Genomic DNA, 26,232 nt, shown 5'->3' with positions numbered 1-26,232 from the left:
CTATAAAGTTGTAATGTAAACAGCTCTCATTGTCCATGTCTGCAACTGACACTGTACTTGGGTTTTCAAACAGATTTTGACAGGGCACCTCATCAAAGACTCTTGAGTAAGCAGTCATGGAATAAGAAGAGAGGTCTTCTTGTGGATCAGGAATTGGTTAAGTAGCAGGAAGCAGAGTAGGAATAAACAGACAATTCCCTCAATGGAGGGATGCAGAAAGTGGAGTCCGCCAAGGATTGGTATTGGGACCTGTGCTTTTTAAATTGTTCATAAACTTGTTTATAAATGATCTAGAGTTAGGGGTGAGCAGTGAGGTGGCCAAGTTTGCTGATGATACTAAATTGTTCAGGGTCATTAAAACAAAAAGAGATTGTGAAAAGCTCCAAAAGGACCACTCCAAACTGAGTGAATGGGCAGTAAAAAGCAAATGCAATTTAATGTGAGCAGGTGTAAAGTGATGCATGATGGAGCAAAAAACCTTAATTTCACATATATGCTAATTGGGTCTGAACTGGCAGTGACTGTAGAGCTGCAAAAGGTTAAAAAAAGGGCAACCAAGATGATCAAGTGGATGGAGCAACTCCCCTTTGAGGAAAGGTTGCAGCATTTGAAGCTTTTTTAGTTTAGAGAAAAGGCAAGCAAGAGGTGACATGAAGTTTATATAATCATGAATGGCATGGAGAGAATGGATAGAGAAAATTTTTCTCCTCCCTTAACACTAGATCTTATAGACATCCAATGAAACTGAATGCTGAAAGAGGAGAGATTACCTTTTCACACAGCGCATAGGTAAGCTGTGGAACTTGCTCCCAGAGTACACAGTGATGGTCACCAACTTGGAGGGCTTTAAAAGAGGATTAGACAAATTCATGGAATATAAGATTATCAATGGCTACTAGCCATGATGGCTATGCTCTGCCTCCACAGTTGGAGGCAGCATGCTTCTGAATACCAGTTGCTGGAAATCCCAGAAGGGACACTGCTGTCATGCTCAGATCCTGCTTACAGGTTTCCCACAGGTATTGGGTTGGCTGCTGTGAGAACAGAATGCTGGACTAGATGGGCCATTGGCCTGATCCCGCAGGTTCTTCTTATGTTAACAACAAACAGTTAATGGTTTACTGTAAACACACAGCTTGCTCCCACTGTGCTCCTCCTCTAGCATGAGCAACAAACCATAATCCTTGGCTTAGCATTATGTCCAAGTCAAGAATCATGGTTTGTTTCACTACACGCAAACCACAATATGAAGCCATAATATCAAAAAATGCCTCCTTCCTTCCCTGTTCCACTGACGGATCCCTTCTGTCAAAGGAGCAATACCCATTTGATTCCACCTATAAAAAACCAGGGTTTCCCCCAGAATAACAACAATTACACTATTTGGAACTCTTCAAAAATATGTATAACCAAAAGATAGCTCCAAAAATGTGTATGTGTCGGGAGGATGAGCTGGGCTCCTGGGGGGTTGTCAGAAGAGGATTCAAATGGCTGGCAGAGGGAGGAGGGAGGAACTTACCCTCTGTGGAGCGAAGCCGAAACAGAGGACATGCCAGAGATATGGTCGCCTAGCAACGGGGAGCCTGAGAGCCTTGAAGTTTTACAATCCCCCCCAGACATTCCCAGGCCCTCCCTTCTCCGCAGCTCAGAGCAAGAGGGAGGGCTGATCACAGCAGAAAGGCGGAGAGATGGTTTACCCTCAGCCCCTCCTTTATCACCCATAGGGGAATCGGACACTTCAGAAGAGGAGGAGGTGATGCCTCCCCCCTTACCACGCACACGCAGACGGTTGAAAAGACAGGAGAGAAGGGGGGGAAAGCGGGCAGTACCTGAGGGGGAGTTAAGGAGGAGCGAAAGGTTGCGCGCCCGTTTAGCCCCTTCTTAAAGAACAGGCGGGAAGCAGCCCCTTGCTCTGTCAACTTTCTCCCAATGTCGCAGGACCTGTATCCCTGTATTGCTTCATGAGAAAGCACAGTCTTTGTTGGACATTACTCTAATAAAACACGAATTAACTACAACCTCTGGTCTGGTTCCTGAGTCGCATCCTGGGCCTGACAGCTTGACAGAGCCACCTAAATCACCCTCAACGCTCTCTTCACTTGACTGGGACAAGATGTCAAAGGGAGCAGCGGGGGGGACGAACCCCACTTCTGAGACAGAAGAAGTGAAACTCTTGAGGACTAAGGTAGCTGAATTGCAGACGGATGTCCAAGCCCTGCTAGCAGCAGTCAAGGCGCTGAAGACGGATAATCAAACCTTGAAGGCCACGATAGACCAGATGCAAACAGCCCCTCCAGCTGCCGCAGTAAAGGTTCCCATTGGATTGCCCCCAAAATACACGGGACAAAGTGATCAGTTGGCAACTTTCGTGGCTCAATGTGAGTTATATCTGGATGTCAGGCACACGGAATTTCCAGACGATGGGGCTAAAGTGGCCTTCGTGATTAGCCTCCTGGAGGGAGCAGCTGCAAAATGGGTGACTCCGTATCTCGTGAGAAAAGATACTGTCTTAAGAAGGTACAGAGGATTTATACAGGAGATGACCGAGATGTTCCAAGACCCGCAAAGAGCTGAAACAGTAGCGCGGCAACTAGGCGCTCTGAAGCAAGCTAAAGGGACTGTTTCCGAGTACACTAACGCTTTTAAAATTCTGTCCCAGGAAACTGGTTACAATGACGCCGCCCTGATGTTTATGTACCGGAGTGGATTAAATGCTGAAATCCTGGATGAGTTGGCCAGGACCTCCCCCCCCCCCACTGACCTACCAGGGCTCATCCGGCTATGCCTACAGATAGATCACTGGATGGAAGGAAGGCGCCTGGAAAGGAAGCAGGAGGTCCCGAGATACTCAGCCTCGGCATCTCACAGCAAGACCCTTCCCTCTGCAGGAATGGCAGGTAATGCAGCTGAGGGACAGGGAGGGGCTAGGCCAAGACGGTCGGAAGAAGAAAAGGAAAGACGCCGCCGAGAACGTTTATGCTTTTATTGTTCAAAGCCGGGCCATATGGCCAGAGACTGTGGACTAAAAGGGGGGAAAGCTGAGCCGTCGGGAAACTAGAACACCCAGTCCACGTGCAGGCCGGTGGACTGGGGGCAGCGTTGTATAAAGGCCCCCCAACGATCCAACCTCCCTCAAAGGGGGTGTTGGTCTTGCCTATTCGGATTACAACTTCCAGAGGAGTGGTGTTTAATTCCACTGCCTTAACTGACAGTGGAGCCTCCACAAATTTTATTGATGTAAAGTTAGTCAAGCGTCATGGAATTTCCCGGTGGAAACTGAACGCTCCCCTAGCTGTGGAGACTATCGATGGGAGACCCCTGAAGTCAGGAGGGGTGACACAAGCCACGGAGGAAGTGAAACTTCAAATCCCCGGGCACGAAGAGTTCATTTCGCTATACGTGTCAGATCTCTCGAACTTTGAGGTGATTCTGGGAATGCCCTGGCTAGCAAAGCATGAACCCAAAATAAGTTGGAAGGAGGCGGTGGTGTGGTTCACCTCACAGTATTGCCAGGAGAACTGTCAACCTGAAGGAATCAAGAACACCTTAGCGGGGGCAGTGCAAGAGATCGAGCAAGTGACCCTGCCGCCAAAGTATGAAGAATTCAAAGATGTGTTTGATGAAAAGGAGGCAGAGACTTTACCCCCCCCACCGCCCTTACGACTGTGCGATTGATCTAGTGCCAGGAGCCAGCATTCCATCAGGGAGAATCTACTCTCTCACAGAGATTGAGAGGGAGGCCCTGAAGGAATTCCTGGATAAAAACCTGAGACGAGGATTCATACGCCCCTCACAATCCCCTGCTGGAGCGCCACTATTGTTTGTGAAAAAGAAGGGGGGGGAACTCAGACCCTGTAACGACTATCGCGCATTGAACCAGATCACCATCCCCAACAGCTACCCGCTGCCCCTGATCTCAGAGTTGTTGGACCGACTGCGCTCTGCAAAAATCTTCACGAAGTTGGATTTGAGAGGAGCGTATAATCTGATCAGGATGAAGCAGGGAGATGAATGGAAAACAGGGTTCTTGACCGCTTACGGACAGTATGAATACCTGGTCATGCCGTTCGGACTTTGTGGAAGTCCAGGAATTTTTCAAAAATTCATGAACGACGTGTTTAGAGACTTGTTGGACACATATGTAATCTGTTACTTAGATGATATCCTGGTGTTCTCAAAGAACCAGGAAGACCACGACCAGCATGTGAAGACGGTGTTGCAGAGACTGAGAGAAAATCACCTGTATGCTAAATTAGAGAAATGTGGATTTGACCTCAAGTCTCTAGACTTCCTTGGATATCGAATCTCAGCAGAAGGTGTGGAGATGGACCCAGGGAAAGTAAGCTGTATATTGGACTGGGGCCAACCTGTCACCAAAAAGGATGTACAACGGTTTTTGGGGTTTGCCAATTATTACAGAAAGTTCATTCCAAGGTTTTCCAAATTGACAGCTCCTCTGACTGACTGTTTAAGGGGAAAGAAGAAGTTTCAATGGACAGAGAATGCCACCCAGACCTTTGAGGAGCTGAAGAGAAGGTTCGCTTCCGAGCCCATTCTGCACTTTGCTGACCCGACCCGCCCTTTCATCGTGGAAGCAGATGCTTCAGATTTTGCTATCGGGGGGGTCCTTCTGCAATTAGACCAAGAAGGAAAGGAGCTGCACCCCTGTGCGTACTTCTCTCGGAAGTTAAAGCCTGCAGAGAAGAATTACACAGTTTGGGAGAAGGAGCTGCTGGCCATCAAGGACTCTTTTGAAAACTGGAGACAATACCTAGAGGGGGCCCCTCATCAGATCGAAGTGCGCTCCGACCACAAGAACCTGGAAAGCCTCCAAACTGCCAGAAAGCTGAACCAGAGACAAATAAGATGGTCCCAGTTCTTCACCAGGTTTAACTTCAAGATCACTTACCAAGCCCAAGCCAAAAACCAGAGAGCTGATGCCTTATCCAGACAGCCACAGTACAAAGAAAGTGAATCCGAGGACCAGCCTCAGTACGTGATCCCGCCAGAGAAATTAATGTTGGGATCATGCCAGTCTTCGTGGGAAGAGGAACTCAAAAAGGCACAACAAGAAGATGCAGACGTACTAAAATATGGGCAGGAGATGGGACAAAGTCAAGACTCAGAAGTAACCTTTCACTGGAGGAATGGACTATTATGGTTCAAAACAGCCAGATATGTGCCAGAAGGAGAATTAAGGCTCAGAATCCTACGCCAGTGCCATGATTCCATCACAGCGGGACACTTTGGGATTTACAAGACCATTCAGAACGTGGCCAAGGACTTCTGGTGGCCTAAAATGCGTAGGGATATTGAAAGCTATGTAAAGTCCTGTTCTGTCTGTCTGCGGACAAAAACACAAACAGGAAAACCAGCAGGACTGTTACAACCGCTACCTGTCCCACATGAACCCTGGAAGGATCTCTCCATGGATTTTATAACTGATCTACCCAAATCCCAAGGAATGACAGCCGTTTTAGTCGTGGTAGATCTACTCACCAAAATGGCACATTTCCTCCCTTGTGCAGGGGCCTTAGAGGCTAAGGAAACGGCCAAGTTATTCATCAAAGAAGTCTACCGACTGCATGGGTTGCCAAACAGTGTAGTCTCAGACCGAGGAATTCAGTTCACAGCCAAATTTTGGAGAGCAATGTGGAAACAGTTGCAGACGGAATTAAAACTCTCCTCCGCCCATCACCCCCAGACAGATGGGCAAACGGAACGCTTGAACGCCGTGTTGGAAAGATATTTAAGAAGTTATGTGTCCTATCAACAGACTGACTGGGTATCATATTTGCATTTTGCAGAGTTCGCCTACAACAATTCTCTACACTCCAGCACTCAACAAACCCCATTCTTCGCGAATTATGGATTCCATCCTAAAGTCTTTCCAAGCAGCTCAGAAGGAATGCTGGTACCGGCAGCTGAGGACTTCCTAAAAGAATTGCAAGCGGCGCAACAAACACTGAAACAGCAGTTAAATGAAGCCAAAACAGAGTACAAGCGAGTTGCTCACCTGCACAGGAAGGAGCCCCCCCCCTTCAACCAGGAGACCAGGTATGGCTGTCCACCCGTTTCCTCCAGATGCCGGGCAAATGTAGAAAATTACAAGACAAAAGGGTGGGTCCTTTAGAAATAGAAACTCAAATTAATCCCGTGGCGTACCGGCTGAAGCTACCTGACACGTTTAAAATACATCCTGTGTTTCATCGATCCCTCTTGACGAAAGCTGCCCCTCCCAGTGAGCTGCGGCCGGAGGAGCCTCCTGGGTCCCCACTCCTGATAAATGAGCAGCTTGAGTTTGAAGTTGAGGAAATCTTGGATTCCAGGATCAGACGCCACAAGCTGCAGTATTTGATTCACTGGAAGGGCTATGGAGTGGCTGACAGATCATGGGAAAATGCAGATGATGTGCATGCTCCAGAGTTAGTAAAACTTTTCCATCAACGTTTTCCTCACCGCCCCAAGCCAGACAGAGGGAGGGGGGCACAGCTTGAGAAGGGGGATGGTGTCGGGAGGATGAGCTGGGCTCCTGGGGGGTTGTCAGAAGAGGATTCAAATGGCTGGCAGAGGGAGGAGGGAGGAACTTACCCTCTGTGGAGCGAAGCCGAAACAGAGGACATGCCAGAGATATGGTCGCCTAGCAACGGGGAGCCTGAGAGCCTTGAAGTTTTACAATCCCCCCCAGACATTCCCAGGCCCTCCCTTCTCCGCAGCTCAGAGCAAGAGGGAGGGCTGATCACAGCAGAAAGGCGGAGAGATGGTTTACCCTCAGCCCCTCCTTTATCACCCATAGGGGAATCGGACACTTCAGAAGAGGAGGAGGTGATGCCTCCCCCCTTACCACGCACACGCAGACGGTTGAAAAGACAGGAGAGAAGGGGGGGAAGGCGGGCAGTACCTGAGGGGGAGCTAAGGAGGAGCGAAAGGTTGCGCGCCCGTTTAGCCCCTTCTTAAAGAACAGGCGGGAAGCAGCCCCTTGCTCTGTCAACTTTCTCCCAATGTCGCAGAACCTGTATCCCTGTATTGCTTCATGAGAAAGCGCAGTCTTTGTTGGACATTACTCTAATAAAACACGAATTAACTACAACCTCTGGTCTGGTTCCTGAGTCGCATCCTGGGCCTGACAGTATGGAACAAAGTCAGCACCACGCCATTTAAAACTATGATCCTACAGAATTCAAGGGTGATAGTTCTTTTCTGCCAGCTTGTGCCATTTTTCCCTCTTCATTCAACTTTGGAGTGATGCACGTTTTTATTAACCCGATTTTTATTAACCAGTCATATGGCAGGGTTGGATCCAGAGTAACCATGAGCAAAGTTTGTATAAATCTATGGTGCGGCTGCATTTGGAATACTGTGTACAGTTCTGGTCGCCTCATCTCAAAAAGGATATTATAGAGTTGGAAAAGGTTCAGAAGAGGGCAACCAGAATGATCAAGGGGATGGAGCGACTTCCTTACGAGGAAAGGTTGCAGCATTTGGGGCTTTTTAGTTTAGAGAAAAGGCGGGTCAGAGGAGACATGATAGAAGTGTATAAAATTATGCATGGCATTGAGAAAGTGGATAGAGAAAAGTTCTTCTCCCTCTCTCATAATACTAGAACTCGTGGACATTCAAAGAAGCTGAATGTTGGAAGATTCAGGACAGACAAAAGGAAGTACTTCTTTACTCAGCGCATAGTTAAACTATGGAATTTGCTCCCACAAGTCGCAGTAATGGCCACCAGCTTGGATGGCTTTAAAAGAAGATTAGACAAATTCATGGAGGACAGGGCTATCAATGGCTACTAGCCATGATGGCTGTGCTCTGCCACCCTAGTCAGAGGCAGTATGCTTCTGAAAACCAGTTGCCGGAAGCCTCAGGAGGGGAGAGTGTTCTTGCACTCGGGTCCTACTTGCGGGCTTCCCCCAGGCACCTGGTTGGCCACTGTGAGAACAGGATGCTGGACTAGATGGGCCAATGGCCTGATCCAGCAGGCTCTTCTTATGTTCAATGTTTGGGCAGAGGGAGGCGATTCTTGCCAATTCCTCCTTTGCCTCCTGAAAAGGTGCTCCAGTGGGTTGGGGGTGCCTACATAGCAGAACAGTGTAGAATGTGGCATGGGGAGCTATAGGGAGAAGAAGAGGATTAATGAAAATTGCTTCCCCCACCCCATCTTGCAATGGAAGCCTCTGCTGGATCGTTGTACCTTCTGTGAACGGAAGGAACCCTTCCGTTTATTTATTTATTTATTAAATTTCTTAGACGCCTACTACTAAAAATAGTCTCAAGGCGACTTACAGTATAAAAGTACTATAAAATATATATTACTTGTATGCTGTACTTCCCAGTGGGATATACATAAGCTAAATCAACAGTGAAGTACTTGCAGCTTTCACAGAAGGTCATGCCTGGATTCAACCCAATAAACACAGTAAGCCAATTACAGAAAAAAACCCCACAAGCCTCAGGTAATAAATTCTATATGGTCTGCCTACACAAGATTGCTCCTATTTTCTGAGTGAATCAAAATCAAACAGCCAAAAGGGTGGAAGTACATTTTTACATTTTATTTCTTATAAATATACAGTACATTCTAAAGAAAAGCTTTTCTAATGGTAGGCCCTGGCCCAAAATGACATCTGAAATGTGAATTATATTATACTTAGAGAGTGAAATTCAATATAATGCAAGCAGACATCTGAATGCACTTTTGGGCATCTTGTTGCTTTGCTCTCCCTGCAGATCCCTCTCCAAAATCTGCTCCAGAGCAGATTTTGGAGGTGTGAGGGGAAAAAACTAAAAGTCCCATTATGCAAGTGAGTGCACATAACTGGATGCTGCCCATAATCATTTCTCCAGTACACTTACAGTACACAGCATCACTGAAATGGGAGGGGATGAGGAGAGGCTTATATGAAAACTAGAGATGCCTTGCTTCCACCAAAACACATTTGCCTTGCAGACTCTGCCCTCACTACTGGGGTTTCTTGTGTGATGCCGTATATTATATTAACAGTAATTCCAGGGCACATTTTGGCAGATTCTTGAGAAGTTCCCAAACTAGGGTCTTTGGACCCTGTGGTCCATGAGCTTCATTCAGGTGGTCCATGACATGTCTATATTAAATATTCATATTGATTTTAATTGTATTGCTTCCTTTCTTTCTTATATTGTATTTTATTGTATTACAATTTGAATTCTATGCACAGGACATAACAGTTGCTACAACAGGCAAAAAAAAATTAAGTGGGCTGCCAAGACCATCAACAATTTTTAAGTGGTTTCTGGGAGGAAAAATGTGGCAACCACTGTTCAACTGTTTTGGAGAACATTTGGTCTAATGAACATTTGGTCTAATGAACTGATTTAGTAAGCCTTCCCTTCCCTTAAGAGAACTGCAAATATCTCCAGCACTAATGCAAGAGATGGGACTTTGTAGCATTTCACTGTAAGCTGAAGAGAGCAAAGCTTGGCTGAGTCAAACTCATCACTCCATTTGTCGTCACTATTACTGTTGCTGCCTTAGAAGGCCATCAACTGCCAGAAGCAGATTTAGAGGCCAAAACCAGCCTTCATCTGTCATAATTGCTCTAGCCAGTAGAAGACCTTCAGCTGCCAGAAGTCAAAGAAGTTTAAGTTGAGACCTATCCCAGTCTGCGTCTGTGTTAGAATTTCTTTTAATACGTTTTCTTTAATAATATATTTAACCCTTTTTTAAGAAAAATGTTTTTAAAGCTTTTTTTAAAATGTTTTTAACATTTTGTTTTAATGTATTTTAAGGTCTTTTTATGATGTTTTAAAGTGTTTTTAGTGTTTCTGTTTGCTGCCCTGGGCTCCTGCTGGGAGGAAGGGTGGGATATAAATCAAATAATAAATAAAAATAAAGAAGGATTCAAATCCATCTCTACATGTTTCCATAAAGAATAATTTTCCATTCAAACTTTAGAGGTCTGTACTGTTTTGTATAATTACAATCTTGTTAGCTACCTTAAGCATGCAATTGGAAAGTTAAGTTCTAATAAAAAATATACAGGTCAAAGCAGTAATCCCCAGTTGCACTGGTTCAATGGGATAGCACCATAAACCAAGGTACTGTCCTACATACAATCTTTATATCTATCAGGTGATTAATTGACTGCTATAGTTCTCCCTAAAAAAAGAATTCGGTATGCAATGAGTGGATGTCTTTACCAGATTTTATAACGAATTATCATAGCTCATCCCAACAGACTAAACTAATAAATAAGTAGTCACCGTTTTACAAGAAGTGCCAGAAAGTGAACAGCTGAATAATCAACAACCTCTACAATATGCTCTCTTGAAAAATGATTAGGTCCATTAATCAATATGTCTGCATAATGCCACAATCCTCAAATAAACTAACCAAGAAAATCCAAGACTCAGCAGTATAAAAACAACACATCCCTATGGCAGCCAGTATCTTCTATAAACAGAGTATGGTCTAATAAAACACTAACTCCTGTTCTCTTGCCTTATGAGAGAAGTAAGATCAAAGTGAGATCATGAATGCTGGATACTACTTTTTTTTTTTTTAGAAAAGTTCTATGTTAGCAGCCCCATCAGAGTAGAATCCTCAGCATACATTCCTCAAACACTTCTGTCCATGAAAGACAGAGAGAGAGAGAGAGAGAGAGAATGACTTCCACTTTAGAAAGCAAAGGAGAATTCTAGATATCAACAGGGTATTTTTCCACTGCTAGAATACTCTGCAGTCACTTCACAGTGGAGATTCACATGAAATATTATTCTGGAAAAAAATCTAATACACATTAGGATGATGAACAGATTTAAGTATTACAAATATCAAAAATCATGTCTGTCAAATTGTGCTGGCCTTTCCTACATTCCGGCATCAAATGCATGTATATTCTGTATTTAATATTGTGAGCTGCTAGGAGACCTTCAGGTAACAAGCAACTAATAAATCTAATTAATAATAAAAATAACAATAATCTGAGCTAATTACCATAAATCAGCTTCCAGAAAGGGAAAAACACTTGTATTTGATCTTGTATATTTGAGCTAATGCTACATATTTTAATACATTATTTTAAAATTTTTAAAAGGACAGTAAAAACAAGGATTGTGGGCTGCCATGACATATGATCTCACAATGCATCCATCAATGGCATGGCCATTGCAAGAGCCTTCCCTCAGAGAGATAACCCTTCCAAAGACATATAGTCAATGTCATATATGTATCAAGATTTTGTTTGTGCAATACAAGACCATACAGTCCATCTTTGCAATGTGTTTGTCTTGATGTGCTAAACAGTTTTTATGTTCAGTTTTATGTAATCTGTTGCTCACCGCTCAGATAATTTTGATTAAACGGTACATACATTTGTTTAATAAACAAATTATCTAAATTCATTTCCACCAACTTCCAAGATGAAACTTCTCAAACTAATGGCCACTTCACACATGGTATTTTTAGATACAAACATTTTTATTTTATAGATTTATCTGAGTCACCTTTTCTTTAAAAAAAATGACATTAATGGCAACTTACAATATAAAAACTTCAACCTTTAAAACAATACAAAACAAACAGATTACAAGAAAAGAAAATATTTTTAAAATTGGGTGCAGAATCAAATGCATTTAAAATCAACCACAAGCTATGTGGAACAAAAAGGTTTTAAAGGTCAGTCAAAGACTAAGCAGTTCTATAGTCAGGGTTCTGCTGCAGAAAAGGTCATGCCTCACGTTTCCACCAACCTAACCTCTTGGTGATGGGACATACAGCAGTGCCTCTGAAGCAGATCTTAAAACTCTGGGCAGGCTCAATAAGCAGTCTTTCAGGTATGCCAAACCCAAACTATTTAGGGCTTTATAGCAGGAGTGGAAGACTTATGGTTCTTCAGATTGTACTCCAGCAGCCCGAGCCAGCATGCCAATGGGAAGGAATAATGGGAGCAGCAGTCCAACATTATCTGGAGGGTCATAGGTTCTTCATCCCTGCACTATAGGCAAGAATCAGTACCTTGAATTGTGCCCCAAAACAAATTGGAAGCCAGTATTGTAGATGCACAATCAGCATAATACGGTCAACAAAGCAAACAAGAGAAAGCAATCTGGCTGCCTCATTTTGCACTAGTTGCTATTTCTGAACACTCTTCAGGGAAGCCCACATAATGCACACTAAGTAATCAAAACAAGAGATGATTGAGATGTGGATCTGTGGGCAGATCCATCCTTTCAAGGAAAGGGTTCAACTGGCACATCAATAGAAACTGCACAAAGGCCCTCCTGGCCATAGCAGCCATAGGAAGCTCAGTTAGACCACTGGTCCATCTAATTCAGTATTGTCTGCACTGACTCTCCAGAGTTTCAGGCATAGGTCTCTCCCAATCCTATCTGGAACCATTTGCATGCAAAACAGATACTCTACCATTGACTCTACCCTTCCCTAATCTCATTTTCCAGGAGCCATCGAATCTTGCAGGAGTGATGCTGGGTCCAAAAGCATACTCAAGCTGCAAACTTAAAGCTTCACATCCAGACTCAACACAATAAAATTCATCCATCAAAACTGGACAAGCTGCTGTCTAGATTACCATCCCAGAACTGGCTCTCAAGTAGAGTTGGAGTGGATGTAAGTGACTTTATCCAGCAAAATATTTTGCAAATTCATCACTCATATCATACCAATACATTTGTCAAGGAGCTACAACTGTTTGCATCTGCATGTTGAATGTACACTCAACAGCAACCCCGAGTTTGCATCTGCACAATGTGTGAAACAGCTCAAAAAACCAAGGATTTTCACTCTGAAACATAAATATTAGCCAGTAATCAGATTCACAATTTTTTATTGCCCAGCAAGGCTGCTTGTTTTTTTAAAATAAGACGGGAACAGTATTTATAACTGTATGTGTGCACATGCATATGTGTGTGCATGAATAACAACCCTTGTCTTCCAATTTAAGACACCATCTCGGCACAGGATGCATCCTGACATCATTTGAAAAAAAGCATTCTCTGCCTCCCTGCGTTACTAGCAGCTTTTAAGAAATCTGTTACACCCAAACTGGAGTGTACTGAAAGCATTTCTTACCAGGTGCCAGAATTAAATTTCTGTTTGCCACCGGCAACCACAGGTATGGACCCCTGCTAATATCTAATCTTCTATTAGTTATAGATTGTTTTGGTTAAGGAAAGTTTATAGAGTGGCCCTTTCACTAATCCAAATTGCACAATCTTGCTTGACATGGCATGCAGAATGAAATCGAAGTTAAAAGGCATCTGAATATTATTAAGCTAAACATAGACTTCCTGATTTTCCTGCATTATCTAACATATTATGCCAACATTCTTTGTACGGTAACTGAGCAAGCTGCTGCTTTTCAGTATTTAACATTTTCCTGTACAGTATCAGTGGATGCATATACTTTTTGTGCAACATTATTTTCATTTTAACAGAATTAACAAATGTTTAACAATTCACAAGTGCTTAAATTAATAGTTACAGAAATCAGAAGCATCAAGTAAACAAGCTCTTGTAGCTGAAGACTTTGGAAGTCAAGCAAGCAGTATTTTACCCAGATTTTTTTATCAATCGATCAAAACTAATGTGCAGGGGGATGACAGATGTGGCTTTCATTATTCTTTTCTCCAATTGTACAATAAGCTCAATTAGAAATATTTCTGCTACTTTGAAGTAATAGAATACTGAGTGCTCTTGTCACATGAGTTTCTAAAATTTTAATTAAAAAATGTCCAGCTCTCACTCCATTGTTTACTGTCCCCCAAGTGCTCTCAACTGCTTTCTTGGTTCAGCCTCAAACCTACACTACTGCATTAACTACAACCCTGAAAGGTGGCAGCAACCTCCTTAAAGATAGCAAACTGGAACTGTAATTTTCCCAGGCCATCCAATGAAGATGTAACTACAATGGGAGCTGAACCTACAGCTATCAAATCTTAGTCCAGCAATCTATCTGCTGACACACACACCCTTGCCCATGACTAGCAGAAAGAGGTCTATCAGATCATCTTATATGATCTACTAGCTTCAGACTCACTGGTCTTCTCTTAGAACTGTCTCTCATTAAAAAACACATTACAAGGATGCAAACTGTTGTTTCAAATGTTAGGTGCAACAAGAGACTGAGACAGTCCAGTCCCATGACATTTGCTAACCCAACATTCCACAGTGTTCAGCGGGGCTAACTTAGGTCCAGGCGAGTGTGTACAGAACTGCAGCCTGAAGAAATGATTTTTAATCTCTAGATGCAGTCTCTTCAGTCAGATTTGTTGGTACAGTAGGGCCCCGCTTTACAGCGCTTCACTTTACAGCGTTCCACTAATACAGCGGTTGTGAACTGTAGAAAGGCCCCGCTTTACAGCACTTGTTCCGCTTTTATGGCGTTTTTTTGCCGCCGGGCGCCATTTTGGTCAATGTAAGTCAATGGGATCCGCTTCACAGTGGTTTTCGCTTTACAGCGGGGGTCCAGAATGTAACCCGCTGTATGAGTGGGACCCTACTGTACAGGCCTGCCTCCTTTCATCTGACCTACCCCTGATCCCCCTAGGATAGGAAGCCCAGTGCACTCACTCCTCAGGGCCCTTCAGCCCCAAACCATTCATAGGCTTTTTTCAAACTTCTCCTGAGGAATCTAAATCCACCCTTCCTCATGCCACATTCCATGCAGGGTTTCAAAATTCAGGGGTGTCTACCCACCTCTCTGGATCAGGTCCACAGTGTTTTGTTTTGTTTACTTTACTGAACATTTGTAGTTGTCCTGGCTCTCTTTATCACACTAGCTTGCATTATTTTTCGCAACTTGGAAGAGCAAGAAAACGAAAAGAAAGGCAACACTGCACTATAAAGCAAGCTGTTCTTAGCAAAGCATGAATTCTAGCAGAGTATCACTACAACTTGGATTAAAGGGCATGTTAGAACATTGCTATGAACAAGCCCTAAGGACTCTGTCAAAGTGAGGTGTTGATGAAAGGGAAGGCAAGTGGTTTGTTTCCCTGCTGGTTCATATTGAGAAGAAAGAAGAAAATGCATCACACCTATTTACATGGAGTTAAGCATAACTCTGTTATGTCCTTTCTTTCTCAGCACATGGCTGAGCCTGGAGCTGCACCTTGTTCACCAGAAACATTGAAGAATGCCTTTTAGTTGGGACTAGGCCTCTCTCTGGCAGAAGTATGAGACTAAAGCCCCATTGTCAAGAGTGCATCACCTCCCAAACGGACTTCATTCCCCGGGAGTGAGAGGGAGATCTCAGGAAACCTTGCTTGTGATAACACATTGTCAGTAACAAATTGACAGCTTCTACTGGGAAGGGAAGAAAACACTTTAGGGTTAGGGCCCCCAAAAGGCAGACTCCTGTCTATTACTCAGGGGCAGGCAAAACAGACTAGACCCTTGAAAAGAAAGCAAGGATTATGAGCCTGAAGTACAAAGAGGAAAGTGCCAGGTCTTTGTGGGGGAGCCGAGGAGGAAGAGGTCAATATGATCACAGGTCTTAGGAAGAATTTCTTGATCTCTTGACAGAAGGGCCCTGAAAACTGAGTTGGGGGGGGCATTCAAAATTAGGTTTGTATTGGCAAACCTGGCTGGGGAAACTGAGCATGCACTCTAGCAAGGAGAAACCTATCTGACAGGTTGTGGGAGAAGATAGCCCTTTATTGACAAGAGTCTGGCACGGGAGGAATAGGGTGGTGGGCTGGCTTGGCATGGCCTACAGATGCCAGATCAAAGCCTACTATGACAGTGTGGCCCTCGACCCTTGCAGGGTGCACCAATCTGCTTAAGACGTCAGATCAGTGGTTGAGAAAACACTTTTAGGCTTGCTCGCTTATTGGGAACATTGAGTTTGCATCAGGAGAAGCATGTCAGGGTCGCAAAGACAAGTCAGAAGACAGACCCATGGTAGCAGATGCCCCTCCATCAGACTCACCTACCCACCACCAAAAGAGCTAGGAGGGAGCAAATATGATGGATTACATCCCGTAAAGTAGAGAATAGGAATAGGGTACTGATGAGGGAGTCTGATGAGACAAGGTATGGGGCCAGGCCAGAAAATCCTCAGAGGGAAGAGAGGGAGTGTTGCTGAAAGACACCCCCCCCAAAAAAAACAAGAAGAGAAAGGGCGTAAATATTCGGGCGTGGGATATTTGGGGAGGGGGACGTGAAGCTAAGCAAGATGCCCCAGAGAAGCCCAGTTGAGTAGCTACTCCCCCCGGCCCTTACCTTGTAGACGTCGCCGTAGGTGCCGCTGCCGATACGCTGGATGAGCTCAAAGTCCTCCTGGGGGTTCCTGCGGGACAGGTCGCACACCCGCCCCCCGCCAACACTCATGGTGCTGCGGCGGCGGCGGCGGCGCCACCCGGAGCAGGGAGCGGCCCCCTCACAGCCACCAGGAGGACAAGACGGGGGGAAAGGGGAGGAAGGAAAGAGGACGAGAGCAGGTGGGTGAGGGGAAAAGGGGGGGAGGAGGAGGAAGAGGGAGAGAGAGAAAAAAAGACCCGGAACGATCACCGCCGCCAACGACGCCTCCCCCCTGCCTGCTCTGCCAACATGGCGCCCGGACCCGCCGTCTGCGCATGCGCGCAGGTCCCTCGGTCGCCCCGGCCCTCTCTCTTAGTATAGGTTAGAACAGCGAAGAGAAGGAGGAGGAGACTCGCTGTGCTCTAGGCACGCTTAAGGAGGCGGGGCGTAACCACCAGCGTGAGAGCGCATGCTGGTTGGGGGGTGGGGCCACGCCACAGGGCGAGCTCGAGCGGGGGATGGAGGAATTGTCTCGGAGGCGTGATGACGCTGCGGGCCGAACCTCCCCCCCATACCTATTGTGGAGTCGGGAAGGTGGCCAAATGCAGAAGACGGGGCTTGCCTGCACCTTTCGTAAATAAGGCAGGGCTTGCCTGCGCCTTTCATAGATGTGTCTACGAATTTCAGCAGGTATGGCTTGCGTGGCCATTGAAGTCTCAGGGTTAGCTGTCCTCTTTTTTCCCCCTTTTCTTTTTTACACCTGGGCCACCCCGTGTGGCCCATAGGAACCCGCTTTATTCCGAGTTAGTCCATTGGCTCATATAGGTCAGTTTTGTCTACACTGACTGGCAGCTGCTCTCCAGGGTTTCAGGCAGAGGTCTTTGCCCTAGCCCTGCCTAGAGATGGCGCGGGTTGAACTTGGGGCCATCTGCATGCGAAATGGCCTTTCCTTCTAGAAACGAGGTGCTAGGATGGATGGCTAGATGCAGAAGAAGATGTGTTGAAGAGGGAATGAATTCTCATGCAAAGTACACCTGCTATTAAAGGTGTGCAAGTCCTCTTTTGCATGATCTGGCCACCCTAGGCTGCAGTGATAGATAAATAATCACCCTGCTCAGTCTCCACAAAGTTTCAAATGGAGTAGCACAACATGTGAAGATTCAGAATAAGAACCGTGTATCACTTTTGTATTATAACGTATTTTATATATTTCTCTTTGTTTATTTAAAAGATTTATCGTTTTAAATGTGTCATTGTATTTCAAAGAGTTATATACTGTGTCTGAATACCAGTTGCTGAAAACTGCAGGAGGGGAGAGTACTCACACAAATACACATAAGGATATGATTTCCTCATTTCTTGAATCATTTGGGTGGATTTCAGGCTTCACATTGGATGACTTTAAAAGAAGATTAAAATTCATGGATGATAAGGCTATCAGAGGCTGCTAGCCATGGTGGCTGTGTTTTCCCTCTATTGTTGGAGGCAGACATTGAGTGCCTAATGTTTTGTGAATTATGAATGTATGAGTACGCATGTATTGCGTTATGTTGTTTATCTTTTCCTACCTGTCTTAAGTTGTGGTGTACAGTAGTGCAGCCTTCCCTAACCTGGTGCCCTCCAGATGTTTTGGGCTACAACTCTCATCAGCCCCAGGCATTATGGGAGTTGTAGTATGTAGTTGTGATATCTGGAGGACACCAGGTTTGGGGAGCAGTGGTAAATGTTGAAGTGTGGGAGCTTATTATGACAGCTTCCATAGAGAGTCCATAGCCACACCCCCAGTGAGATCCAAAAATGGAGACAGCTGTGTTGATCCATTACATATCCCCAAAGAGTAGCATTGATACCCAATGGACTTGGCAAAAGTTGGTGTAGCGGTTAGCAGGTTGGGATTTGACCTGGATTCCTATCTCTGATCACCAGTGAAATTTACTGTGTGACTTTGGTCCAGTCATTTTCTGAACCTAGCCTACCAAACAAAGGGATCACGTGCCAAATCAGACCTGTCCTCCAACTTTCCAAGCTTACAGTGACTGACAGGTAGTGCTCCAGTTGATTACATCATCACTTCTGCCATGAAAAAAAGTACTAGAGCTGTATTCTTGCTCCATTAGTGCTACGTTGCTGCACTTAAGCTTCTAAGCTTCTTTATGAATATATCCAATAATTTGATCTTGTTGGTATTACTCTGCTTAATATATCATTGTGACACAAGCAAATTTGAGTTTTTACTGCATATTAGTAATCACCTTGGTTCCTTGGATAAACTGTGATTTTGGGGAGTGTTCATGTTGTGATACCCTACTCTAAAATTTTCTTGTTGCTTTTTTTTGGCATAAACTTTATTTATTTTCTACAGGTATCAGTTCTTCATATATCACCAAGATTTCTCATACATATATACATCTGATACCAATGCTACCAAATATGAACAAAATTTAACAAAATTAAATGCTTGTTACTTTAGTTGGTTATAATCAAGGACTAACACTTCTGTGACTTTGGATTTTTTTCGAATGGACTAAAACATCTATTTTGTTGTGATAATGAGTTCATCTCTGATCCTTCTCTGTTTCTGATTTGTTTGTTCTGTTTTATAGGCATATATACTACCCAATAAACAAAATATCTAGGCGGGGAAGATAGCACAAAAGTACTTAAAAACTGGGCAATGATACACAATAGCCGATGAATTGAACTAGATATCAGAAAGGCCCGTGTAAAGAGAAAAGTCTCAAACAGGCATTTGAAACAAAAATATTGATGGCGCGTAATTAATATTAATCAGCAAGGATCCACAACCTAGCCACAGACATACTAAGCACCCCATTTGTTATGGAAGCAAAGTGAGCATCATGTGGCTGTCCACCGCAGGTAGAGGCTCGTCCATTGGGCAAATGGGACAGTGCCCCACCAAATCACTCTGCCCTCAACCAACCCCCGCCTGCCTGCCAGCCTGCTTACTTACTACGGTCCAGGGGGTGGCACTGCCTGTCAGTTTCCTCCTCAATCTCAGTGTTGCCCTTACAGAATTCAGCGGGGGGGGGAAGGATGGGGGCAAAACTAGAATTCATTGGCTCTGCCTCTGCCTACTCTTGGGCTCCCTGCCTTCCACCCTACCAGCCCCAAAGGACGCTTGCCACCACTATCTACCCCTGACATGAGCTGGCTGATAAAAATTCTAATTAAAAGAATCCACATGAGATGGTTTGGACTTCACATGAGATGAGATACCAAGGATGATTAAAGGGTGCTTAACTGAGGGCTAGTTACTCTGAATCTTGACGCCCCACATGGGCTCAAATGGCCCAAGGGAAGGTATTTGCTGCTTAGAGGGAATGAAGACAGTGCTCTTATGTCCCAGTGGGCCCACCTGAAACTGAGTCAGGTCAGTTTCAATATCCAATAAGCAGAATTGTCTGCTCAGGTCAAGGAGCTGGGAAACCTCTTGCACCTACAGAAGGAAAATAGCAGTGGCCAACCTGACAAAAGAATGGATGTGGAATACCCTTGGTTACCAACTTGTGTGAGACCCAGTGTGGTGTAGTGGTTAGAGTGCTGGACTAGTGAGATCTGAGTTCGATTTCTCACTCAGCCATGAAGCTTATTGGGTGACCTTGGGCCACTCAGTGTCTGTCAGCCTAGCTTGCCTGCTTCACAAGGCTGTTGTGAGGATAAAATGCGTGGGGAGGGAGAGAACCATGTATGTCACCTTGAGCTCCTTGGAAGAAAGGTAGGCTAGAAATGTAAAAGTAAAATAAACTAGTAACCAGAGGGTCACTTAGCCAAGATCCTGTCCTTAAAGTTCTTTGTTGGCAGCCTGGAATCAAAAGAGAAGTATGGAAGGATTAGGGATGAGAGCTTTTCCAGAGATCTCTTCAGACCTTCCTTTTTTGCCTCAAGGCTAGCAATGGCTCAGGAAGCAAACTTGGTCCAGGGAAGGGGTAGCCAGTTGCTGACCCTTATACTGGACTCTGTATACCACAGACAGCGATAGGATAAATAATGTACAGTAGAGCCCTGCTTTTTGGCGGCCCATTTTTCGGCAGCCTGCTAATATGGCAGCTAAAATTAGAGTAAGGCCCTACTCATATGGCTCTTGTTCCGCTTTTACAGCGTTTTTCGGGCGTTGGGCACCATTTTATTGAAGGAGTTCCACTTTTTGGCGGGTTTTGCTTTTAGGTGGGGGTCTGGAACGTAACCCGCCGTATGAGTGGGGCCCTACTGTATCCACCTTGAGCTTTCTGAGAAAAGAATGAGCCAAAAGGCTAAATAAACAAATCACTCTACCATCAATAAACTGGGTGCCATGGTGGGGAACCTATTTCAGCCTGAGGGCCATACTTCTTTGACTGCAGCCTTCCGGGGGTGTCGCATGTCAGTGGTGGACAAGTCATTGCCAAAAGAGGGTGGGGCAACGGCTGTGATGCTTGCTTTTATGCAGTTTGCTTTATTGCAGCTAAACAAGTCTGAGGATCCTACGCATGAAAACCTCTCAATCCAGGCAAGCAAGAGGAATGGTCACAGTTGAAGAACACGTTCCAGACAGGCAAATGCCCTCGGCGAGGGTGTGGAGCAGGCCCAATAATGAGTGTGGCCAGGGGGAGGTCCAAAGGGCCAGATGAGCAGGCTGGGGGGCCACATATGGCCCCAAGGCCTGAGGTTCCCGACTCCTTGGATGATATGTATTACTTTACTGACTTCAAATGTGGTAAGGCAGCCCTGCGCGCCTGGGGCCCTCTTGCTCAGGCTGCTGAGTGGAACCCTAGACTTCTGCCCTGAAGTCCAGTGCTGATGGCGCCGCTGAGTGAATCTCAGCATGCAGAAGTGCTGGTCGTAAAAACAGGAGGAGGAGGAGGTGACATTGGGTCCCTGCCGGAGTGTGTAACTGTGTGCAGCAACAGCATGGATTTTGGGAGAAGCTCTATCCTGCCCTCAAATGGCTGTGGTAAGTGGTGGTGCATGGATGCTTGCCTATGCTATAGGGAATATCCCAGGTAGCTGAAGGAAGCAGGAGGCGCTAGCCCTGATCAGAGATGGGGGTGGGGTGTAATTGTGTTGGCTAAGAAGTGAACATAGCTCACTTACCCCAATAAAAGCAAGCAGCGGCCAGTCTTTCCTCCAAGGGACACTCCAGGCTGAGCCCTCCCTTCCTCTTTAAAACTACCATGGGAGCAGAGTGCAAACACCATGCTTGTCCATAGATAGACAGCTCTGTATATTAACCTGCCAGTAACAATGAAATCAGATGTACTCCCTGGGGCTGAATACAGTTAATTCAGGGCTTGATACGGAGCTCCAGTGCCGGAGGTTTGCCCCCAAATTCCTTACATTTGGGAAGGAAAATGTCCATTCAGAGAGGGAGGAGGGACTTAAAAAAAAACAACCCTCATTGCCAATGCTGACAGCATTTGGCTTCAGGAGAAAGTATAGAAGAAAGTAAAAGCTGTCTGGCAAAGTAGATTCATACTGGAAGCTGGCCATTCTAGAAGTGGTGGATGGGCCTCTCTCTGCATCACTCAAGCAGCATGCTGGGAGCAGGTTGCAGAGCACTTCAAGGATAAAGTTGCTCATGGATGGAGGGGGATGGGGACTCCCCAATCTGCCGAGTTATTACACAGCTTTTCAGCTTTGACAATTCAGCTTTATACTCATGCAAACAAATAAGAATTGGATCAAGCTGGGGGAACACATGTTACACTCTAGGCCGTTATGGTTGTTACCATTCACAACTTTACGATATCATTTTTTGCCTTCCCTAGCTAATCCTTTTACAAGTGCCACTCTGTTAATCTGGAAAGTATGGCAACCGAAAATCTCCCCAATATATTCCCCGCTAATTCCACTACAAACTTATCCCAGGATTGAGGATGAGATATTTAGAAGCATTGCTCAATGGGAACAATATGGGTATTTCAGGCTGAGGGACTCTTTATAACCAAGACCATCCAATCTCTCCGGACCAGCATCGGATAAACATATTGAATTTGGGCTTAGGATGGCTTCATGCTTACCTACTAGATCATATTGTTAAAGACCCCCATGTCTGGGTTCATACTACCCACCCACTTACTACTTTTGCACTTCTTATGATGGGTTTCATTGGTAAAGGTATAGTTTCTGTATTTTACAAAATATTATTGGACATTCAAATGGATCAGCTCAGCGGTCTTAAAATCCAGTGGGCACAAGATTTTGGTTCTGAAATGGATAATGCGGATTATAATAATGCTTGTTCATTTAGATATAACAAAACTGCATCTGTTACAAAGAAATTAGCCTCAAAATCCTACGTAGATGGTATTTTACTCCAACCCGCTTATCTTATATATCTTCCAACATAAGCCCGCTATGCTGGTACAGTTGTTCCACCAAGGACACATATTTCCACCTTTGATGGATTTGCACCAGAATTGTCCCATTTTGTGACTTGGTGCATAGGGAACTTAAAAATATAATGAAAGAAAATATAGTATGCACTCCAGAACTGTTTATTTTGTTTTTGTTTAAAGATGTTAATGCTAATTTGAAATCTAAATTACCAATTTCTAAATTATTGATGACAGCTCATCAAACGACTGTGCAACAATGGAAAATGCTGGAAGATCTGAATCTGTTTGCATGGTACAAAAATATATGGAGTTTGGCTTTATTAGATAAAATTACTCAATCTTCATTTCTTACGACTAAACAGGATGCATATGTTGCCATTTGGTGGTCATTTATTGATTACGTGACTAATCATGATTTGGATGACCAACTCCCACCAGCAGCTTAGATCTATTTGGTTTTCTTAATTTTGTTTTTTTTTTTCTGCTAACCAATTCATAAGTTATGTGTCAAAATATATAATTTATATTTTATGTCACTCTATACCATTCTATTATGATTATTGATTTGATTTGTGAAATATTGGTTAAATTTCTGTAATATTGCAAAATAATGTTACTCTGTATCCTCATTGATCCCGGGGTTTGGTTTTGGTCAATTGTTTTTTTCCCCATTGTTTCTATAATAAATAAAAGTTTTTTTAAAAAAATGATAAAGATACTTAGCTCTGTAGTGTCTTGGATGCCACAGTTGTTGCAAGTCCAGTCAAGGTGTCCAGTGCAGCAACTTTCTATTAGTGATGGGGTCAGTTTCAGTTTATGTGGCCTGATGATGCAGAGAGGATGCTTGCAATGATGCAGCTAGCTTTTTACTGTCTTGAACCCTGTCCATCCTGGCTCTTATAAGCAGGGGAGGAATAACTGGCTGGGTCCAGGGTGTGGTGAATGTGCCAGTCCACATGTGCCTGCTGTCCATAAATAGGTGGTAGTGTGTCCCCTTCTAAAAAAGGCCCACTCTTGATCTTTTGGTTTATAATAACTACTGCCCAGTCATGAACACATCCTTCTTTAGTAAGGTGGTTAAATTCATGGAGGATAAGGCTATCAGTGGCAATTAGCCATGATGGTTGTGCTCTGCCACCATAGTCAGAGGCAGTATGCTTCTGAGAACCAGTGGCCGGAAGCTGCAGGAGGGATTGCACTCAGATCCTGCTTGCGGGCTTCCCATGGGCATCTGGTTGGCCACTGTGAGAACAGGATGCTGGACTAGATGGGCCACTGGCCTGATCTAGCAGGTTCTTCTTACGTTCTTATGGTGGAAAGGGTGGTGATGGAGCTGTTGCAGGAGTTTCTGCAGGATACGGATTACTGCAGATCCATTTTAATCTGGGATTAGGCATGGTTTTGAGACAGAATCAGCCTTGGTCACCCTGATGGATAACCTGTATGAAGAGCAGGACACGGAGTATAACACTGCTTTTTCTTCTTGATCTTTCATTGATCATGGTGTTATCTTTGACCAGCTCTGTGGGATGACTATTTGGGGGACTGTTTTACAGTGGTTCTACCTACAGGGCTGTGTCCAGGGAATATCATTGGGAGACTGTGTTTTGATGCCATAGTTCTTGTGCTGTGGTGTATCTGCAGCACACAATTTTGTCCCCAGTGCTGTTCAATATGAAGCCATTGGAAGTGGTCATTAGGAGTTTGGAGACAAAGTGTCATTAGTACGCTGATGATGGTCAGCTTGGATTTCTTCATAACATCTGAGTCAGGAGAAGCTGTGCAAGATTTGGACCATTGTCTGGGGCTGGGCACAGTGGTGGACTGGATGAGGGCCAATAAACTGTGTTTGAACCTTGGGAAGATGGAGGCACTGTGGGTGGGTGCTTCCTGTTTCCAGGAGATTGGCCAGTTCGCTGTTCTGGATGAGATTGCACTCAGTTTGACAGAAGAGGTACATAGTATGGGACTCCCCCAGATCCATTTTTATCACTGGATGCTGAGGTAGCCTTAGTGGCTACAAGAGCCTTTTACCAGCTATGGCTGATATTCCAACTACAGCTATTCTTGGGCAGGAATAGCCTGGCTATGATGCATTGCTAACCTCAAGGCTAGATTATTGCAAATTATTCTATCTGGGGCTATCTTTGAGCCTTATGTGGAAGCTCCAGCTGGTGCAAAACGCTGTGGCTAGACTGTTGATGGAGACAGACCATCTCCAGCACATAATTCCAGTGCTTAAATGCTTATACTGGCTGCCCATATGCTACCAGGCCACGTTCAAGCTTCTTGTATTAATCTACAAGGACCATAACAATTTAGGTCCAGGATATCTGAAGGGATACCTTCCATCCCTGCCCCATCACTGAGGTCTTCCAGGGAGTTGCTGTTCGTGGTCCCCTACAGCTCAGAGGCATTGCTTGTATCCACCAGGAGTATTGTGGATTTAGTTTCCTTCCAGCTGAGATCCTGTTGAATGCCCGGTGCTCCGTGAATATATATATTTTATTTCAGCAGGCATTTTAAGTGAGATTTTTATGGTTAATTTTAACTGATTTCATGTAGTTGCATTTTGTGTGTGTGTCCCCATTGTACACCTCTTAGAAACTGCAGTACATAAATTGTTTAGATACATAAATGGGTGCAGTTGGGGACACAGTGGTCTGCATCTTTTTGACCTGGGGTAACAAACTGTATTGCAACACATCCTTGGAACTTTCAGACATCACAATTAAACTTGAAATATATATTTACGACGTAATTATTTGGAGTTGAAGCAGCAGTTTGGCCCATACACATATTAAGTGTGAGAGGAAAAATGTAATACCCTTTTGCCACACCCACACCATACATTTATTCCGCTATTCCAGATTAAACAGTCATGGCTTCCCCCAAAGAATTCTGGGAAGTGTAGTTTGTGAGGGGTGCTGAGCTACAGTTCCCAAGTTCCCTGGGAAGAGGGACTGACTGTTAAATCATTTAGGGACTTGTAGCTCTCTGTGGAGAACAGGAGTCTCCTGTTGGTTGAGACCCTTGGTTGAGAAACTACACTTCCCAGGATTCTTTGGGTGAAGCTATAATTGTTTAAAATGTAGTAATAGTGGAATAAATGTATGGGGTGAATGTGGCCATTATAATGCTGTATCTAAGGCAGCCTTTGCCAACCTTGTGCCTTCCTAATGTTTTGGACTACAATTCCAGGATTAGCTGCCAGAGGATATAGTGATGGTGACCAACTTGAATGGCTTTAAAAGGGAGTGAAACATATGCAGGGAAGATAAGGATATTGATGGCTTTTAGTCATGATGGCTACGTATTACTTCCACTGTTGGAGGCAGTATACTTTTGAGTAACAGTTGCAAGGAATCACAAGTGGGGAGTGTGCTTTTGTGTGCTCATGCCACACTTTGGTGCTTCCCTTAGGCACCTGTGAGAACAGTATGCTGGACAACATGGGCCTTTAGTGTGATATACTAGGGCTCTTGTCAGTGGTGGCTGATGACCATTGGGACTGGTAGGGTTGAAGGCAGGCAGACCAACAGCAGATGAAGCCAGAGCCAATGACAGGCAGAGCCAACCCCAGATTGATTGTAAATAAGAAGGCAGGCTGGTGGGGACAGGCTGAATTTAGTTAGTAGGGCAGCACCCCTTTCACCTTAATAG

At 44.6% G+C, this 26,232-nt stretch overlaps 2 protein-coding genes across 12 annotated transcripts in view; one reads left to right on the top strand and one right to left on the bottom strand.

Moving 5' to 3' along the window:
- MAP4K3 (mitogen-activated protein kinase kinase kinase kinase 3) overlaps nucleotides 1-16,582 on the bottom strand; it is a 93,869-nt gene extending 77,287 nt beyond the window's left edge. For 5 of the 9 annotated variants that reach the window (XM_061625567.1, XM_061625566.1, XM_061625569.1 and 2 more), the window contains exon 1: nucleotides 16,217-16,582. In XM_061625567.1, coding sequence (XP_061481551.1) covers nucleotides 16,217-16,324 — 108 coding nt within the window. In that variant the 5' untranslated portion in view covers nucleotides 16,325-16,582. The remainder of the gene's footprint in view (nucleotides 1-16,216) is intronic. The other 4 variants (XM_061625571.1, XM_061625572.1, XM_061625573.1 and 1 more) reach the window with 1 other exon arrangement.
- Nucleotides 16,583-16,743: 161 nt separating this feature from the next.
- TMEM178A (transmembrane protein 178A) overlaps nucleotides 16,744-26,232 on the top strand; it is a 36,539-nt gene continuing 27,050 nt past the window's right edge. For 2 of the 3 annotated variants that reach the window (XM_061625563.1, XM_061625562.1), the window contains exon 1: nucleotides 16,809-16,924. In XM_061625563.1, the coding sequence (XP_061481547.1) occupies nucleotides 16,903-16,924 (22 nt within the window). In that variant the 5' untranslated portion in view covers nucleotides 16,809-16,902. Of the gene's footprint in view, nucleotides 16,925-26,232 lie in introns of all 3 variants that reach the window. The other variant, XM_061625561.1, reaches the window with a different exon arrangement.

This window comes from Rhineura floridana, chromosome 4 (assembly GCF_030035675.1).
Source record: "Rhineura floridana isolate rRhiFlo1 chromosome 4, rRhiFlo1.hap2, whole genome shotgun sequence".
In the NCBI taxonomy this organism is placed as follows: Eukaryota; Metazoa; Chordata; class Lepidosauria; order Squamata; family Rhineuridae; genus Rhineura; species Rhineura floridana.
This window is presented reverse-complemented; position numbering and strand designations above follow the sequence as displayed.